General features: G+C 37.2%; 2 protein-coding genes across 2 annotated transcripts; both read left to right on the top strand.

The window, feature by feature from the left end:
• The first annotated feature begins 887 nt into the window (after positions 1-887).
• On the top strand, positions 888-11659 carry GTB1 (global transcription factor group B1). The gene is made up of 17 exons (XM_028218325.2): positions 888-1194; positions 1284-1379; positions 1847-1976; positions 2055-2142; positions 2303-2456; positions 2540-2672; positions 2749-3016; positions 3100-3306; positions 3397-3522; positions 3623-4009; positions 4086-4196; positions 4312-5091; positions 5649-5790; positions 5916-7090; positions 7644-7853; positions 8875-9379; positions 10921-11659. The coding sequence occupies exons 1-17, from the start codon at positions 1161-1163 to the stop codon at positions 11442-11444; spliced, it is 5070 nt and encodes a 1689-aa protein (XP_028074126.2). The 5' UTR covers positions 888-1160; the 3' UTR covers positions 11445-11659.
• Positions 11660-13135: 1476 nt separating this feature from the next.
• Positions 13136-17854, top strand: LOC114276547 (Nascent polypeptide-associated complex (NAC), alpha subunit family protein). Its single transcript, XM_028218326.2, has 4 exons — positions 13136-13480; positions 15260-15341; positions 17014-17141; positions 17255-17854. The coding sequence occupies exons 1-4, from the start codon at positions 13424-13426 to the stop codon at positions 17585-17587; spliced, it is 600 nt and encodes a 199-aa protein (XP_028074127.1). The 5' UTR covers positions 13136-13423; the 3' UTR covers positions 17588-17854.
• The last annotated feature ends 1304 nt before the right edge of the window (positions 17855-19158 follow it).

Here is a 19158-nt window from a genome sequence, read left to right as displayed (position 1 = left end):
AATTTCTTTTTTCTATTTTGAAAGATATTTTTCACTAAAACAAAGGTAGGGTAAAACAAAAAAGAAAGTCAGTGTTTGACCATTTAAAAAAAAGTAATTTATTAACTAAAAAATAAAAAAAATAAATTGTTTCTTTCCGGCTAAAAAAATTAACAACAGGAAAAAAAAAAACTGCGAATCTAATAAATTTTTTAACTTAACAAAAACTTATTTACATTTACATAACACATTAATATATTTTTCAAATTATAAAAAAACAACAACAAAAAACACTTAAAAATGGATAAATTATAAATACATCTTTAAAATTTGCATAAAAAATGTATTGTATGTTATGATTCTCGAAATTACATTCTATCCTTTAAATTTTTACTTTCATAACAAATAACTCATTTTATTAATAAATCATTAAGTCAATTAATAGTTTTTAATGATATTAGAAATTTATTTCAATTAATAATTCATATATTTTTATTATTGTATAAAAGGGCAGTTATGAATTTTATTTTTTTCAATTAATTCTAGGGCAAATTACATATACCCCCTCGAGGTTTAGCAAATTACAGATACTCCCCTGAGGTTTGAGAAATTACAGATACACCCTTGAAGGTACTATTTGCATAACAAATTAGGGGGCAAATTGTTATGAAAATATAAACCTCAAGGGGCAATTTGTTATGAAAATATAAACCTCAGGGGGCATCTGTAATTTCTGAAACCTCAGCTAAACCTCGAGGGAGGTATATATAATTTTCCCTTAATTCTATTAATTAAGTTTTTTCAATAAAGAAATAAGTTTTTTCAATAATGAAATATTTATAATTTTTTAAATTACATTAAGCAATATATATTTTAAATAAATATTAAGAGGGTATATTTATAATCTACCTCTTTCTAAAAAAAAAGGCAAAACCCACCAAAACCTTTTGCCAAACAGCCCCTAATTACAATTGAAATAGTTTAGGGAGGATGGCATATAAAGCAAAGGAAATCATCATCAGTGTCAAAGCTGATGCGTTTTCGAACCCCCCCTCTCTCACTCATCTGTCTTTCTCCCCATTGCAAAATTTCTGATTTCTCTGAGCTTCTAGGGTTTTTCCTCACAAGCACATTCACTTACATTCTCTAGGGCTTGCTGCGCCCTAAGTTTCCATTCAGAAATGGTTGGAAAATCCATAATCTCAGATGACGAAGGTAAAAAAAACCCCTTTTTCTCTCTCTTCAAATGGGAATTTTCTCTCAGATTCTTCGCCATTCACTGTTATTTTTACCAATTTATGCAGATGAGGTTGAAGTTGAGGAGGATGAGAGAGAAACTGGCGATGGAGGCGGAGTCGACGTCGATGACCGCGATGACGACGATGAAGAAGACGAGGACGGTACGGGATTCGATTTTTCTCTTTTCGATTCCTATTTTTTGTTCTTTTTAATTTGTGGGTTTCTCTTTAATCGAATATATTTGGCTGCTAGGGTTTTGTAGGGTTTGTGAGATTTCGTTAGGGTTTATTTTTTTTGCGTGATGTTTGTTTCCTGGGTGAATCGAAGGATCATCCATTGAATTTTTGTTCTTTCTTTCTTAATTTAGTTGTGAAATCTTTGCCAAGAAAATGGAGCTTTTGAGACGATGTTTTGCCGAAAACTTATTGGGAAAATCTGCATTTTCCTTTCAAGCTGCAGTATTTGGTCTTTGCTTGAGTTCTGGTTTCCCCAAATTATATTGTTTTTGGGTTTTTTAGTTTTTATTTTGAATGTATGTAATGTGCTTCTTTGATAATTTTTTGAACTAGTAGTTATATATAATTCATATTTATGGTCTAATACGCAGTTTGGTTCTTTTTTTGAGCAGAAGGGCAAGATGAGTATGAGAAAGATGGGTTTATTGTCGATGATGTTGATGAAGAAGAACCAGATGAGGAAGAATCGGAGAGGGCAGACAGCGATGAGGAGAGACAAAAGAAGAAAAAAAGAAAGAAAAGGTACATTCTTTCTTGTGAGACCATTCATTCTTATAAATTGCTGTTCTTATTTTTTTGTACTTACCACCAATTTTTTAGAGAATCGGAGAAGAATTATGTTCTTGATGAAGATGACTACGAGCTCCTTCAGGATAATAACATCACGGGCTTTCATCGTCCAAAATTTGTGAGCTTTTGTCTCTCTCTCTCTCTCTCTCCCCCTATATTTTGTATACGTGTCTATTGATCTACATTAGGTATATACACATGTTCTTCATGCTGCTTTTAATTGGCTTTGCGTTGGTATACTTAATTGATTGACATTTTCGTGGTTGTTGTTTTCGTAGGAGAGCAAAAAGTTCAAGAGACTAAAAAAAGCTCAGAGGGACACAGATGAAGAGCGCACTGGATTTTCTGATGAGGAGGAGTTTGATGGAAGTGGAAAGAGCGGACGAACAGCAGAGGAGAAGCTCAAAAGGAGTTTATTTGGTGATGATGAGGGTAAATTCTATCACTTATAATCTAATGTAATTGTTTTGTCAATTCCTATTCTTGACACTTGCCAATTTCCTACAATGTTGCAGGACCACCTCTTGAGGATATTGCTGAAGAGGAACTACCTGAAGAAGAAGATGGCGACATTGGTGAAGAGGATGATGAAATGGCTGATTTTATTGTGGATGAAGAAGAAGTTGATGAACATGGGGCTCCTGTGAGGTATGATTTGCATCATGTATTTCATTAGGGGTATTGTGAATATGAAGTTTTTAATTTTTATCAATTCATTGTGCAGACGGAGGAAGCCGAACAAGAAGAAATCTAGGCAGGCACCTGGAGTTTCATCATCTGCACTTCAAGAAGCTCATGACATATTTGGTGATGTTGATGAACTCCTGAGGCTTCGCAAGCAAGGCTTAGCAAAGGTTGGCAAATATGATGATTCTAGTGAATGGAGGGAAAGGAGGCTGGAAGATGAATTCGAACCAATTATTCTTTCTGAGAAGTATATGACAGAGAAGGATGACCGGATACGGGAGATAGATTTACCGGAAAGAATGCAGGTCATGTAGTGCACATTAAAACTGTTTTTGTTCTAGCATGCCACCTAAGTGCCTTAATTGAATTATCTTTTTCTTTCTTGTAGATCTCTGAGGAAAGCACTGGTCCACCACCAACAGATGAAATGAGTATAGAAGAGGAGAGTAACTGGATATATAATCAGCTCTTGACTGGCATGATACCTTTATTTAGCAAGAGGGTTACAGAGACAACTCAAGGGGAGCGTGAACTGTCAATAAACAAGGATGATATTATGAGGTTTTTGGAGTTTATGCATGTTCAGAAGTTAGACGTAAGTAGTAGATCTTTAATATCGAAGAATTTCTCTTTGTAGCCTTAGTCCTCCATATTAGCGTGCCTACCTTGTGCTTTTATTTTCTAGGTTCCATTTATTGCCATGTACCGGAGGGAAGACTGCCTGAGTCTGTTTAGGGACCCAGAGCAAAATGAGGATGATATTGAGAATCAGAGCAAACCTGATCAAAAGCCTACAATGCGGTGGCACAAGGTAAAACGATGTTGGATTATCGAACTATTTTTGTAGATTGAAGTGCATACATTCTGCTGGACATTTTACATTGATTAAATGGCGATATGCTTCTTTGTAGGTGCTGTGGGCCATTCAGGACTTGGACAGAAAGTGGTTGCTTCTCCAGAAGCGAAAGAGTGCTCTCCAGTCATACTACAATAAGCGGTTTGATGAAGAGTCGCGTAGAATTTATGACGAGACACGTCTAGCTTTGAATCAGCAGCTTTTTGAATCAATTACGAAGGCACTCAAGGCTGCTGAATCAGAAAGAGAGGTTGATGATGTTGACTCAAAGTTTAACCTGCACTTCCCCGCAGGTGAGGTTGGTGCAGATGAAGGACAATATAAGAGGCCCAAGAGAAAGTCACAATATAGTATTTGCAGCAAGGCTGGTCTATGGGAGGTTGCGAGCAAGTTTGGCTATAGTTCTGAGCAATTTGGATTGCAGATATCTCTGGAAAAGATGGTATGTGTTTGAATTGTGATTGCAATTGTTTTGAATGAGAATATAAGGTTGATGCTCTACAAATTTTTTTTGGCAGAGAATGGATGAATTGGAGGATGCCAAGGAAACCCCGGAGGAGATGGCTTCAAATTTTACATGTGCGATGTTTGAAACACCTCAAGCTGTTTTGAAAGGTGCCAGGCACATGGTATGCTAATATGTTTTTGTTGTGGAGAGATGTGTGAGCGATGAAGTTTGCAATAATATGCTTGCTTAGGAGGGTACTTTAATTGTGCTCACTAATTCTTGTGATGCTGTTCCAGGCAGCGGTAGAAATAAGTTGTGAACCATGCGTCCGGAAGCATGTCCGTAGTATCTTCATGGATAACGCTGTTGTATCAACTAGTCCCACACCTGATGGTAATGCAGCAATAGATACTTTCCATCAGTTTGCAGGGGTAAAGTGGATACGGGACAAGCCACTGACCAGATTTGAGGATGCACAATGGCTTCTTATCCAAAAGGCTGAGGAGGAGAAGCTGCTTCAAGTGACCATTAAGCTGCCTGATACTGTATTAGATAAGTTAGTAGCTGACTCTAATGATTATTATCTCAGTGATGGAGTGAGTAAATCTGCTCAATTATGGAATGAGCAGAGGAAGATGATACTGCAAGATGCTATTTTTGGTTTTCTGCTGACTTCGATGGAGAAGGAAGCAAGATCCTTGTTGACCAGTAGAGCCAAAAATTGGTTGCTTATGGACTATGGGAAGCTCTTATGGGACAAAGTCTCTGTGGCTCCGTATCAACGGAAGGAAAGTGATGCCAACTCAGATGAAGAAGCTGCACCGAGGGTTATGGCTTGCTGTTGGGGTGCTGGAAAACCTGCAACCACTTTTGTGATGTTAGATTCTTCTGGAGAAGTAGTGGATACACTGGATGCTGGGTATCTCAGTGTCCGGTCTCAAAATATTAATGACCTGCAGCGTAAGAGGAATGATCAGCAACGCGTTGTGAAGTTCATGACAGACCACCAACCGCATGTTGTAGTTCTAGGTGCTGTGAACCTGTCTTGTACTCGGTTGAAGGATGATATCTATGAGGTATGCAATTCTGGAGCATACATTGTAACTTTTGCTTCTTATAGGATTTTTAGAACTGGTACTAGGCCTTCCTGCATGTTGCCTTATTGTTTCACTGTAGTTTTATACTGGCTGTTGTATCCACTTCAAACCCTTTATGCTCTATAGTGATTAGGCTTCTCATTTCATTTTGACAGACTAGCTGTTGCCTTTGTTGTGGTTCCATTATCTTTAGGCTGATTAGACTCTTTATTCTATTTAGTGGATTTGCATATTTATCATAATAGCATTGCAATCTAACCTGATACAAAAATTTGTTATCAAGAAACTCAAATGATGTTCGGAAGTAGTGTGTGATATGTTAGTAGAAAAGGCATTTGAATTGTGTAGTGTATAAATTTAATTGAAATGGTAATGCTTTTTTTGCTCAGTCTTTCAATTTAATGAATGTTGACTAAAGCCCCTATCCTGCGAAGCATTACATGTGTCTTTTCTAAAGCCACTACACCTGTCGATTTATTGTTTCTCTTTCTCAAACTGCTGACTTGTCTTGGTGGTATTTTTTTTGCCCTTATCAGATCATCTTCAAGATGGTGGAAGATAATCCAAGAGATGTCGGTCATGAGATGGATGGTCTAAGCATTGTATATGGTGATGAATCTCTTCCTCACCTATATGAAAACTCTCGTATTTCATTAGACCAGCTCTCCGGGCACTCAGGTAATTTACCTCGACTCCAGTAGTTTAGTGTTGATGAAATCCAATTTTGAATGCCTGATGAAGTTAGTAACCCCCACTCTCTCTTTGTAAGTTTATTGTGGTTTTATCTTTACCTTTATTTTCAGGTATTGTTAGGCGGGCTGTTGCTCTTGGGCGTTATCTGCAAAATCCACTTGCAATGGTTGCGACACTTTGTGGTCCTGGGAGGGAGATATTATCTTGGAAACTTAGTCCTTTAGAGAGCTTTCTTACTGCTGATGATAAGTATGGGATGATTGATCAGGTTATGGTGGATGTCACTAATCAAGTGGGCCTTGATGTTAATTTGGCTATAGCCCATGAGTGGTTATTTGCTCCTTTGCAATTTATTTCTGGGCTTGGACCTAGAAAAGCTGCATCTCTACAGAGGTCTCTAGTAAGAGCTGGATCAATCTACACTCGTAAAGATTTGTTGACAGCCCATGGTCTTGGTAAAAAGGTGTTTGTCAATGCGGTTGGTTTCTTGCGCATCCGGCGGACTGGTTTAGCTGCAAGCAGCAGTCAGTTCATTGATTTGTTAGATGATACAAGAATACATCCAGAATCTTATGGTCTTGCACAGGAATTGGCCAAAGATGTTTATCTTGAAGATGTTCATGATGATGCAAATGACGATGACGATATGCTTGAGATGGCAATAGAGCATGTCCGAGAGAAACCTGATTTATTAAAATATTTTGACGTTGATGAATATGCTAAATCCAAGAAACGGGAGAATAAGAGAGAAACTCTTGACAATATAAGATTGGAGTTGATACAGGGCTTTCAGGATTGGCGTAGACAGTATGTAGAACCCAGCCAGGATGATGAATTTTATATGATTTCTGGGGAGACGGAGGATACACTTGCTGAAGGAAGAATTGTGCAAGCAACGGTACGCAGAGTGCAACCTCAAAGAGCAATTTGTGGGCTTGAATCTGGATTGACTGGTGTGCTTACTAAGGAAGACTTTTCTGATGATTGGAGGGACAATTCTGATTTGTCTGAGAAGTTGCACGAAGGTGAGATTCTTACTTGCAGGATCAAATCGATTCAAAAGAATAGGTACCAGGTTTTCCTAACTTGTAGAGAAAATGAGATGAGGAGTAACCGTTATCAGAATAATCGAGACTTGGATCCCTACTACCACGAAGACCAGAGTAGCTCACAGTTTGAGAAAGAAAAAGCTCGTAAAGAAAAGGAGCTTGCTAAGAAGCATTTCAAACCGAGGATGATTGTTCATCCTCGTTTTCAAAATATAACAGCAGATGAAGCAATGGAGGTATGTCCCCAATAATGTTGCTCTACTGTTGTTAACCTGCTGTGGTTAAGATCATGCAGGCTGGGGGGGGGGGGGGGGTACTGTATTCTAATCTAAATTATGCTTTTAATACAACCAGCTTTTTACATTAAATCAAACTTTGTTAATGTAAAGTTGAAAACACACTGGGGGCAAACACTCCACAAAAGTTTGACTGAAAGCTAATTTTTAAGCATAATAGTGACACTTGTGTTGTTAAAACTTAAATAAAGAGGAATTTGAGGACTTGCAAGTTGATATTGTAAATTGTAGGTTGTAAGGTTTAATAGGATTTGGTCATAGTAACAATAATACTCTGTGGTTTTGATTTGAGTAAATTTTCCTTGGAAAGTAGCTCCTTGTGATTTCATTTGTTCAGTATTCACAATTCTGCCTTTACCTAATTTTTTTCTTCTTTTGTGTTAATATTTCCTTTTACTTGAATTTTAGATTCTGAGTTAAAATGGATTGTGTTAAAAACTTGGGTTTAGACAATTATGTATCATTAATTCTTTCTTTATTTTGTGTTGCATAGTTCCTGTCTGACAAGGATCCAGGTGAAAGTATTGTCCGCCCTAGTTCTCGTGGGCCTTCATTTTTGACCTTAACTCTGAAAGTTTATGATGGGGTGTATGCTCACAAAGACATAGTTGAAGGTGGAAAGGAACACAAGGACATCACAAGCTTGCTTCGTATTGGGAAAACGTTGAAAATCGGAGAGGACACATTTGAGGACTTGGATGAGGTTAGTATAATATTTTCCAACTTCATTTTTCATAGGCTTTTTGTTATGTTTGAGGACTTGGATGTGGTTAGTATAATATTTTCCAACTTCATTTTTCATAGGCTTTTTGTTATTTTTTTGGCTTTCCTAAATTACAATTTACATCCAATGTCTTCTAGAAAACCTGTTTTTAGGTGTCACAATGTTGATTAGATTTATTACGAAACTTTAAATTTTGATAAACATGATTAGAATGGGCTTGTCAGTGATTTTTTATTTTAGTGTTTACTAGTGCTTGAAAAAAATTCTTGTGTTTGGTTTTTGACTCTCGTTAACATTGGCCAATACTTCCAACACCGTCTTTGTCATTATATTGGCTGGTATCACAATTCAAAGCCATGCAAACAAACCCACACCCCCCCCCCCCCCCCCCCCCCATTCCGATCAGCTCAATTGTAGCCCAGTCACCCCAAACCAACCCCATATGAGCTTTTACTCTCATATTTGTGTGGTTAAGTTGTGTTGAGAATCAGGCAGTCTAATTTATGAAGGGGCCATATTGTGAGGAGTTCTTAGTTTCTAGCATGACTTTAAAGGAAATGTTGCAGCCTGGATTTGTTTTTATTTTTATGTTTTCCCATTCTTAAAGGCTATATGGAAAGCTTTTCCCTGTTCAGTTTTGCTTGGTGTTTTTCTCAGATTTAATATAGCAGTTGTAGTTATTAATTGGATCAACTTCATATGCATTTTGAGCTTCTTGGAAGCATACTTGGTAACAAATACTTTTCTCAAAGGGATCCTTGTCGTGTTGTGTACTGATGATCTCATCAGCTCTGAAGTGGTAAACTATATTAGCAATTTTGTTTGTGGGTTTAGCAGTTAAACAACTATGTTGAAGTTATGAATGTATGAATGTGATACACCAATTATGTTTCGTCTACTATTGTGGATGGAGCTCTGAACCCCTTAATTTCATTCTATTAATGTTACTCAACAAGGGGATGTGAATCAAGTAAGTTTTGTTTCCTGCCTTTTAATGCAGGTAATGGACCGTTATGTTGATCCATTAGTAACTCATTTGAAGACAATGTTGGGCTACCGCAAGTTCAGGAATGGCACTAAAGCAGAAGTTGATGAGCTATTAAAAATTGAGAAATCCGAATATCCAATGAGGATTGTTTATTGTTTTGGCATATCCCATGAACATCCTGGCACATTTATTCTAACTTTCATACGGAGCACAAACCCACATCATGAATATATTGGTTTGTACCCAAAGGGATTCAAGTTTCGAAAGAAGATGTTTGAGGACATTGATAGGCTTGTAGCATATTTTCAGAGACATATTGATGATCCACAACATGACTCGGGGCCCTCAATCCGATCGGTTGCTGCAATGGTGCCAATGCGAAGCCCTGCAACTGGGGGCTCATCCGGTGGATCTTTTGGTAGTGGTGGTGGGTGGGGTGGTTCTGGCAGTAATGATGGTGGCTGGAGAGGTCAGTCAATGGACCGAGAGAGAACTTCTACACCAGGTTCACGATCAGGTATTCTGGGTAATTGTTGTCTTATGAGTCTTCGTACTTTTGGATGTTGGGGGAAAAATGATTGTCATTTGAGTAATTATTGATTCATCCTTGCATTGTTGGGTTTGATTCTGCTATGATATCTTTGCATTGCTATGATATTTGTTACAAAACCGTTTTATAGTGGCTGTAATGTATATCTTCATCTGTTTGTGTTTGCGCTATGTGTACACGCTTGTGCTATATCTTCATCTGGCTGCATGTTTGGGTAGAACCTAAGAAGCATGGATACAAAATGTGACATGACATGGAATGCAAGACACGATAAGTGGGGGACGCTTAAAATATGTAATTTTATATATGTATTATATGTTAAGTATATGAATATTTTATCTAAAAAACAACATAATACTAATTTCTAAAATTTATGAGGGATTAATATGCATGCATAAATATATGTGGTCTTTTGTTTTATCTTAAGATTTCCAAATTATTTTATTCTTGTAGTATGTTTCATGTGTGTTTAAATTTTGGACACGTGTCTCCCAAGTGTCTGAAGTTAGTTTGGATATAATTAAAAAAAAGAAGAAGACATGTTTGGATGTGTGTCCAACATGAGTTGGAAAGTGTTTGACGGGTATTGGTGCCGACAACTGTTGGTGTCAAAAATGTGTTCGTCACGGACACGCCACCTTATCAGAAGTGTCTGTACTTTGTAGGGTAGAAGAAAAGGGCTCACTGAACCAACAATTGTTTTTATACTCTATGTAAGCTCCGGGTGATTTGGTGTATATTATTGTTTTGCATTTTTATTTATGTATTTATTCCGTGGGTTATTTGATACAGATATACACCTATATATATGTTTTGCATGTATTATTTTGGGCATGGTTGCTAAACTTGATGAACCTTAACCTTATATTATTCGATGTTATTTATATTTTCAGCTATGTTTGGCTATGCATGTATTGCACTTTAATGCATATATTCCACCTCCTAGCTGCTTCACCACATTGGGTGCTCCTCCCATTGTTTGCTAGATCTGTTTATGAATTGGACTGTTTTAGATTCTTTACTGGCCCTGTTTGGTAGAGCTGTAGGAAAGTGCTTATAGCTTATGCCTAAACAGCTTATAGCTTATAATTATGAACATAAGCTGATTTCTGACTTATAAATTAAGCATTTCCTGCCCCCACTCAAAGAATAAGTTGATTTCTGACTTTCAAAAAGCTAAAAGCTATAAGCTATAAACTAAACCAAACACATCAAAATAGCTTAAATTAAGCTGAAAGCTGAAATAAGCAGCTTTTAAGCTGCACCAAACAGGCACACTGATTTGTTCTTAAGTCTGCAGTGCTTGGGTGTGAATAATCTACACACACACACACACACACACACATATTTTAGTGTTATTCTGAATATTTCTTAAGTTTTTGTATACAAAATTGGACGATTTTTATTTCTTTTTGTGGCCAATTATACTCATTCTGCTCGAGCTTGGACCAATGTTCTTGGCTTTGCTAGTATGCTAATAATACAGGATGTGTTGGCTTATTACACAGGGAGAGGCGATTACAAAAATGGTGGCAATCGGGATGGGCATCCAAGTGGGGTTCCAAGGCCGTTTGGTGGCCGTGGCCGTGGCAGAGGTGGCCGGGGGAATAATGACAGGCAGGATTCAGATTACAGTTCTCAAAAATGGGGTGCCAAAGATGGTGGTGAAGGATGGAGCAGTTTTCCAGGTGCCAAAGTTCAAAATTCACCAGGCAGGGAAGCTTTTCCTGGCGGTTGGGGTGGTGGTGGAAGCGGCGGAGGTGGCAGCAGTGATGGCGGCGGTGGTGGTTGGGGCAGTAGTAGCGGTGGCGGCGGTGGCGGTGGCGGTGGCGGTTGGGGCAGTGATGGTGGTGGCGGTGGTGGAGGAAGTGGCTGGGGGCAAGGTGATGGTGGTGGTGGATCAGGTGGTGACGATGCCGATGCTGGGAGTTCTGGCTGGGGAGGCACCAAGAAAAGTTCTGCCCCACAACAATCTGGTGGTGGTGGCGGTTGGTCTGGAAGCAGTAGTAAGGGTGGCGGTGGAGGCTGGTGATACGCCTAAAGTCTATTTCAGCATTCCCATGTTTAGAGTTTACATAATGATGGGCTTTTTAATTTTGCAGTATTGCCATTGTTAAATGATTGTTAATACTTTGCTGGTGGTTGCTATGTATGCAGGAGGTCTCTAGCTGTATGATACATACAACTCTCGAGTATTTTTCTTTGGATGCGTGACCTCTATATTGTTTTGAGAGGCACTTTTTGTTATTTCTTTTTCTTTAGATCCATGCCCTTTGCTTGATTTCACGCCTTCTTAATTGTGTCACTTTACAATTTTTTAGATGCTAATGAAAATAAAATTGGAATTCGAACATAAAAATGACATATTTCAAATAAAAAGGGACAGGATTTGCTATTGACAACATTGATGAGTTACTTAAGGCTTGGCCAATGCTGCATTTAGAGTTCTTCACAAATAAAGAATTCTCTTTGTAGTGTAATGTGCAAATGCCTCATGTGCCTTTCAAGATGTACTGCATTATGAGAATGTCGGATTGTCATTCATCAAGATCTGAACAGTTGACGGGTCATTCAATGTCTGAAGGGCATCACTGAAAACTCATAGTGGTTATAAGAGTCTTATGTATCATTCTCGTGTACTAGAATTTAGCAATATCCTGAGCATGACTCCTTTGAAAAGTAGTGCGCACCTCCTAACTTGTCAAGCAGTTCATTTTCAACGTGAAAATGGAAGGTTGAAAGAGCAATTAAGCACATAATTAAAATTATTATTGCATTCTCACATAAAGAGGGGAGATAAAAGAGATAAAAAGGGATAGTTAAATATAGTACACAATTAAATCTAACTGTGCCAACTGGTATGAGACTTTAGTGTGTGTACAACGAAATTCCACTATTTGAGATGTACAATGAAATTTCACCATTCCAGATGAACACAGGAAAAATTATATATTTTCTTAAGAAGTGTATATTCATAATTTATTTTGTTTGAAAGATCTCGAAAAGATGAATACAAAATATCAATTTTAGTAAAAATAGACCTGTAGAATTAAAATTATAATATTTTAAATTAAAAAAACACACACAAAAGGAAAAAAGAAAAAAAAAGAAAAAACACCAGTCTCCTAAGAAAAAAAGATTTCCTGTGTGTACTTAATAATGCAAAATAATTAACAAGCATGTCCTTTTGAACCCAAAAATATTACAATAATGTCATATTTATCACATATTTATTTCATATTATACTTGCCATTTTATTCAGTAACACAATATTGATTGTAATAGATCCCATCACTAATACAAATCCCTAATATAATACTAAACAATTAGACAAACAAATATTTATCTCCAATTTCCACTTTTAATCCAACATCCCTAAATTTTCCATACAAATGATTCTTTCCCATTTTCTTCCTCCTCAAAATAAATAAATAAATGTGTTTGGTTGGACTTTCAAATCAATTTTTGAAATGAAAAACCCAAAAAAATTGTTTGGTTTATAATTTTGTCAAAATTGTTTTCTCTCTTCTTCTCTTACACCTTATAGATAAATCAATGACTATTTCTTTCTTCTTTCACATCCTTCATGTCAATCAATCATTCAATTTTTTTTTCACACTCATTTATTCAACTAAAAAAAAAAATACTATAAATTATTTCAAAATTATTTTTAAAATATACAATCAAACAAGTTTTTAAATTGTCAACTCTTTTTAAAAAATTATAATTCAAAATTGATTTTCAAAACTAAACCAAACGGAGTACAAAAATTTTAGAGTACGGTAGGGCAAGAATACCGGATCCAATTTGCAGCAATGGGCCACCATTCTCAGCTTGTGAAACCGACCCGATAAAAAGATCCATACCCATTTATATACTTGTTTGGCGTCGGTGGGTGGGATGCCTATCTAGGGTTTTACCATCATATTGAATTCTTGTTCAGTCGCAGCAAAGCCTCTCTCTCTCTCTCTCTCTCTCTCTCTCTCTCTCCAAAACACACACAGAGTAACAATGACTGCTCAGACGCAAGAAGAACTCCTCGCCGCTCACCTCGAGCAGAAGATCGATGTAATCGCTCTCTCTCTCTAAACCCTTTAAAGAACCAGTTTTGATTCTTGATTTTCCTATTCAGATTGGTTTTGTATATATTTTCATGATTTAATTCGATCCAAATATGCATCTATTTAGTTTTTGCCTACTCCCCTTTTTCGATTGAATGTTTTGTACAGTTGATGATTCGAGATCTATACATGCCTCTGGATGTAGTGATTATGGTTTGAGTGTTCATGGTTCATCCCCTTTAAAGCCCCCTTTTTTTTGTTCAGTATTTTTTTTGAGTAATTATTCTATTTGAGGGGAAGACCCATGTCCAATTTTACAAGATAAGATCTCAACTCAGATTCAATCAATAAATTTATTTATTTATTGAAAAAAGATGGGTATGATTGCATGATTTGATTTAAAAAAAAAAAAATTATTTATCAAAAAATATATTTTTTCATTTAAAATATGTTGATACAAATAAAGGCTGAAATAAGTGATGATTGGTTGGTGGTATAAAAGATTATAAAAGATGGGAACACTTGCAAACAAATGCAAATCGTGAATTGGAAGTGAAAAAGAAAAACAACTGGGGAAGTATTTCACTCATTTGAAATATGCTCATATACTTGTAGATTTACATGTGGAATTTTCTTAAGTACATAAAATTTGTACATCGACAACTTTGAAAAACAATATTACACTGAAGTATATCCCAACACCAGAAAAACAGTTTTCTATCGGCGTTAGGATAACCTGAAGCTATATATAGTAACATTTTCTTGACATTGTATCAATAGATTTAACCCAAAATGTTTAGGTCTTGTGATATATATTTTTTCTTTTGGGATACGTTCGGGTTTATGATATGTTTCATGGAACAAATGTGTGATGACGAAGATCAAATATACGTTGTGACAAGGAGGTGGTGATAAAGATGTGATACTGAATCTGCTAGCTTTAATCATTTTTTCATTGAATGTAGTGGGATTGATGAACTGTTGCTGGTTATTATAAACTCTGCACTTATTGGCTCTGAGTAAGAGCTCTGAAGGCTGAGCTGTTTTGTTCTTTTACTTCCAATGTTGACTGCATACCCTCTTCTATCTAAAGTTATTTGCAGTTATCAGAACCTGACCAACCGGTGAAGGCACCGGTTGTGGTACAGTAGTTCTACTGTTGAACTGTTATTATAAAGATATATTCTATTGATTAATAAAGCTAGTTCCCTGTGCATATAAATTTTAAATGGTGCAGAAAATTAACATAATGATAAAGAGAGAACAGCTGTTGAATTGCTGTAAAGCCATATTAAATGCCCTGGTTTGAGCCTTGTTAGGCTTATTTCTCCAGTTTTTACAATGGGGAAGCAAACAGTCATATGCTGCACTCCGGTTCAATCATTAAATGTTCCAACTTCGAGCTAAGTCAACCAAACTGGTGGATCCTTCGGTTTGTGGTTGGACTAGTTCAACCGACTGGTTCAGTTCTCTGATGACACTAGGCTTGTTTATTAATGGGATCTTGCGTTTTCAGTGATAGGATTTTTTTTGGTTACCTTTAGAAAATGTTAACAATCTCTACAATTGGTTTTCGAAAAATTTCGTTAATATTAGATCTTGATGAGAAGGACTATGAACTTTTAAAATCATTAATCTATTGCCTTTCACTGCTTATGCTATTCTAGTGATGGGGCATCATATACTTGGCAATGATTAATGGATTTTGTCAAGAACTTCTGCCACTCGCTCTGATGCTCACCAAATTATTTCTATGGTTGGTAATTGTTGAGTAAATTTGTTCCAGCTTGAGAAGCCAGTGATTGAAGATGAAGATGATGAGGATGATGACGATGAAGATGATGACAAAGATGAAGATGATGTTGAAGGCAAGTGTACAGGCCACACTGAATTTGGCTTTATGTTTTCTACTCATAGCAAGTCATTATATTGAAATCTATTATATGGCATATATGGTTTTGGTTTTTGTCCCCTTCATGTATCTTAGTGGCATTGTGCTGGTAGGTAATTTTTAGTTGCCTTTTCTTTTTTGTTGGTGTGGTCATTGTTGAACGTTAGGAATTATGGGGCCCATTCTACATGGAATCTTGAATTTGGAGCACCTCTTTTGGGATGGTTTTCATGGGAAGTCCTTTGTTAAGAGGCCTTCCAATAAAAAGGATGTTTAGTAGATGCAAATTTTGTCCTTCCAAACGATGAAATACTTCAGAAGCATGATATTATTGAGGAATTACTTCATAACGTCTTTCTTAACCATACATATCTTCTTCTTCTTTTTGTTTATTTATTATTTATTTCTATTAATTAGGGTCTGTTTGGTAACATTTATGTTTTCAGTTTATATTTATAAAAATTTTATAAAGTGATTTTTGATTTTTTTTTTTATTTATTTTTAGAAAAACATAAACTACAAACGTGTTTGGTAATTGACAAAATGTTTAAAAAATTTTGAAAATATAAAAAAAGAGTGAGAAATGACAAGTGGTGGCAAATGGCTGCAAGTGACGGCGAAAGACGGTGGTGGAAAGTGGTGACGCTGGGTGGGTGGGTGGGTGGGTGGCTGTGGCGGGTGGTGGTGGTGGCGGCGGCGGCGGCGAGTGGTGGGTGGCGGTGGCAGGTGGGTGGCGGATGGCAGGTAGCGGTGGGTGGTGACGGGTAGGTGGCGGGTGGTGGCGGTGGATAGGTGGGTGACGGCGGCGGGTGATAGCGAGTGGGTGGTGGTGGTGGCGAGTGGTGGTGGCAGGTAGGTGGCGGATAGCGGGTGGTGGCGGGTGGGTGGTGGTGGCAGGCGGTGATAGTGGGTGGGTGGGTGACGGTGGCGGGTGGTAGCGAGTGGGTGTTAGTGGTGGTGGTGGGTGGCGGTGGTTGGTGGGTGGTGGCGGGTAGGTGGTGGTGGTGATGGGTGGGTGGGTGACGGTGGCGGGTGGTAGCGAGTGGGTGGTGGTGGTGGTGGTGGTAGTGGCAGGTAGGTGGCGGGTGAGCAGTGGGTGATGGTGGTGGCGGCGGCGGGTGAGTGGCAGGTGGGTGGTGGTGGCGGGTGGTGGATGGTGGTGGCAGGTGGGTGGTGAGTGGTGTGGCAAGTAGGTGGCGGGTGGTGGTAGCGGGCGGTGGATGGTAATGGCAGGTGGTGGGTGGTGGTGGTGGTGGTGGCGGCGAGTGGGTGGCGGGTGGCGGGTGGGTGGTGAGTGGTGGAGGGTGGGTGGTGGTGGCGGAAGACGGTGGTGGAAAATGGTGGCGGGTGGTGGCTAGTGTTGGGTGGTAAAAAAAAAAAAATTTCAAAACTCAAAACGGAAACACATTTTTTTAGTTTACTTTTTTTGGCAAAATTTATAAACTGAGACCACTGATTTATAAATCAAAAATTTTACCAAACAAGTTTTTATTTGAGTTTTTAAAATTTTTGTAAATATAAAAAGAAAACTGAAAATGTAAGTGTTACCAAACGACACCTTATAGTTTTGAACTGTACATGTCATGATATGGTTACTTACTTGAGATAAGGCTTGAAGTATAATTGCAGGTGTTCTTACTAATGTGCAGGACAAGGAGATGCAAGTGGCCGGTCAAAGCAGAGCAGAAGTGAGAAAAAGAGTCGCAAGGCTATGTTAAAGCTTGGAATGAAGCCCATTTCGGGGGTCAGCCGTGTTACTGTTAAAAAGAGCAAGAATGTCAGTTTCTTATTTGTGTCTGATCTTTTCTGTTTATTTTGTTTTTCATTTTCCTTAATCAGTGTAGTGACATTTTGTCCCCCAAAAAATTCTCTTTCCTTTTTATCTTCCAGATTCTATTTGTCATCTCAAAGCCAGATGTTTTCAAGAGCCCCACTTCAGACACATATGTTGTAATTGGGGAGGCAAAGATCGAGGATTTGAGTTCACAGCTGCAAACACAGGCTGCAGAGCAGTTCAGGGCTCCTAATGTCAATAATGTGATATCAAAGCCCGAGTCATCGGCCATGGCTCAGGATGATGAAGATGTGGATGAGACTGGTGTTGAGCCCAAGGACATTGAATTGGTGATGACACAAGCAGGTGTGTCGAGATCGAAGGCTGTGAAAGCTCTCAAGGCCGCAAATGGTGACATTGTCTCTGCCATTATGGAACTTACAAACTAAGAGACAAGGTCGTATGGTGTTTTTTCAGTCTAGTGAGTATGCACTTTTTTTTTTTTTTTTCTTTCTTTCAAAACCATTTCTAGAGGATTTTAATTTGAGGCTTTGGATTGGTAACCATTTGTGTTTTCTCTTTGGTTTGTTCTGTTGTGTATTAGAACGAGTTATTAAACAGGCATGGTCCAAGTGTCATGATTAAGTTATCATATTGCATCATTTCACACATTGAGAAATTCAATTACATGATATCATGATTTCCTGTTTGCATTATTTCCAACCAGTATTTGTGTGCTGGTATATTAAGCATTTGTTACAGAGTGACTGCTATAGTTGATGTGCTATAGTGCTGTGTGCTTGTCCTTGATTTTAGACTTTCTGTATTTATTTTGTGGGGAATGCATTTCCATGGAAACTTCTCTTGATAGACAGGAAAACATGGTAGATTTTAAATAGAATCTGCTGAATCTTAAAGATGAGAGTAATACTATTCATCTGGAAACAATATGTCTAATTTCACACAATGATATTTCTGATTTAGTTCTAGTGACAGTAAAATAAAGACCCATCAAGGTGGCTTGTGATTTGAAAATATCCACTTTCTCATCAATTTAGTTAGATAGAAAATTGATTTAAAGCCCTTATGTTTAGAATTTTCTTAGAAAATATTATTATTTTTGCTTGAGCTGCTTCATGGTGTAATATTCATCTTGACAGAGTATAATTTATTTCGACTGTTAGTGAGAAATACATTTCTTTTGTTTTTGTTTTGTTTGATTAAATCATAAGTGACCATAATGTTATTTATTTGTTGTGATCAACATCATGTTTTTATCATAATTAGACCTGCTAACAAGGCCATCACACATCACACAACTGGTCAATTTTTTCGAATCAACTAATTTCTGATTGCATTCACCTAATCATATGGTTACTGTGCTCGTGTTGATTGCTGCTGGTATTATGAATTTTTTGTAGGAACCGGTTGTCATAAAAAAATAAAATAAATTTCTCGTGTTTTAAGATATGCATTATATGTCTTTTGTTTAAGTTATTGTTATCATATCAGACCAAAATTTCATAGTTTTGACTGTGAGAAACAGTGAAATTTCACAGTTTTTGAAGGTGAGAAATTTTTTATATTTTTGAGATTGGCATTCTGTTGGTTTTATTGACAATATTTACATAAAATGAGAATTTTCTCAGATTTATGCATGTTCTGTAATTATTTTGAAAAAAAAAAAAATGAGAATTATATTTGTTTATTCTGATACTATGTTATCAATTTTAGAAAGTATCAATTTACTGTGGAGAAAGGAAGTAAAGACATTTTTAATGAGGGACTTTATTTGCTATAATGAGATGTGAGAGACTTGTTAGATAAAAAAAACCCCAACAACGCAAGTAATAGATGATGTAGATAGAAATATAAATTAATTCCTGTCATTTTTTTCCCCCCCTTAATTTTATGATGTTGAATTTGTGATAACTTTTAATGGAACTATCTGTATTCTTGTCTGACTAATAAATTCTTCAAAAGATCTATCAAACTATGAAGTAAATGATTTGATTAATGA

Source organism: Camellia sinensis, chromosome 10 (genome assembly GCF_055761805.1).
Source record: "Camellia sinensis isolate YWXY chromosome 10, ASM5576180v1, whole genome shotgun sequence".
Lineage (NCBI taxonomy): Eukaryota > Viridiplantae > Streptophyta > Magnoliopsida > Ericales > Theaceae > Camellia > Camellia sinensis.
Note: the sequence above shows the minus strand (reverse complement) of the source record. Positions and strands in the feature narration are given on the sequence as shown.

Coding starts and splice junctions, on each gene's coding strand:
- GTB1 (XM_028218325.2), top strand. CDS start 1,161: ATGGTTGGAAAATCCATAATCTCAGATGACGAAG. Junction 1,380..1,846: donor CGATGAAGAAGACGAGGACG/GTACGGGATTCG, acceptor TTTTTTGAGCAG/AAGGGCAAGATGAGTATGAG. Junction 3,523..3,622: donor CTACAATGCGGTGGCACAAG/GTAAAACGATGT, acceptor GCTTCTTTGTAG/GTGCTGTGGGCCATTCAGGA.
- LOC114276547 (XM_028218326.2), top strand. CDS start 13,424: ATGACTGCTCAGACGCAAGAAGAACTCCTCGCCGCTCACCTCGAGCAG. Junction 13,481..15,259: donor ACCTCGAGCAGAAGATCGAT/GTAATCGCTCTC, acceptor AATTTGTTCCAG/CTTGAGAAGCCAGTGATTGA. Junction 17,142..17,254: donor CTGTTAAAAAGAGCAAGAAT/GTCAGTTTCTTA, acceptor TTTATCTTCCAG/ATTCTATTTGTCATCTCAAA.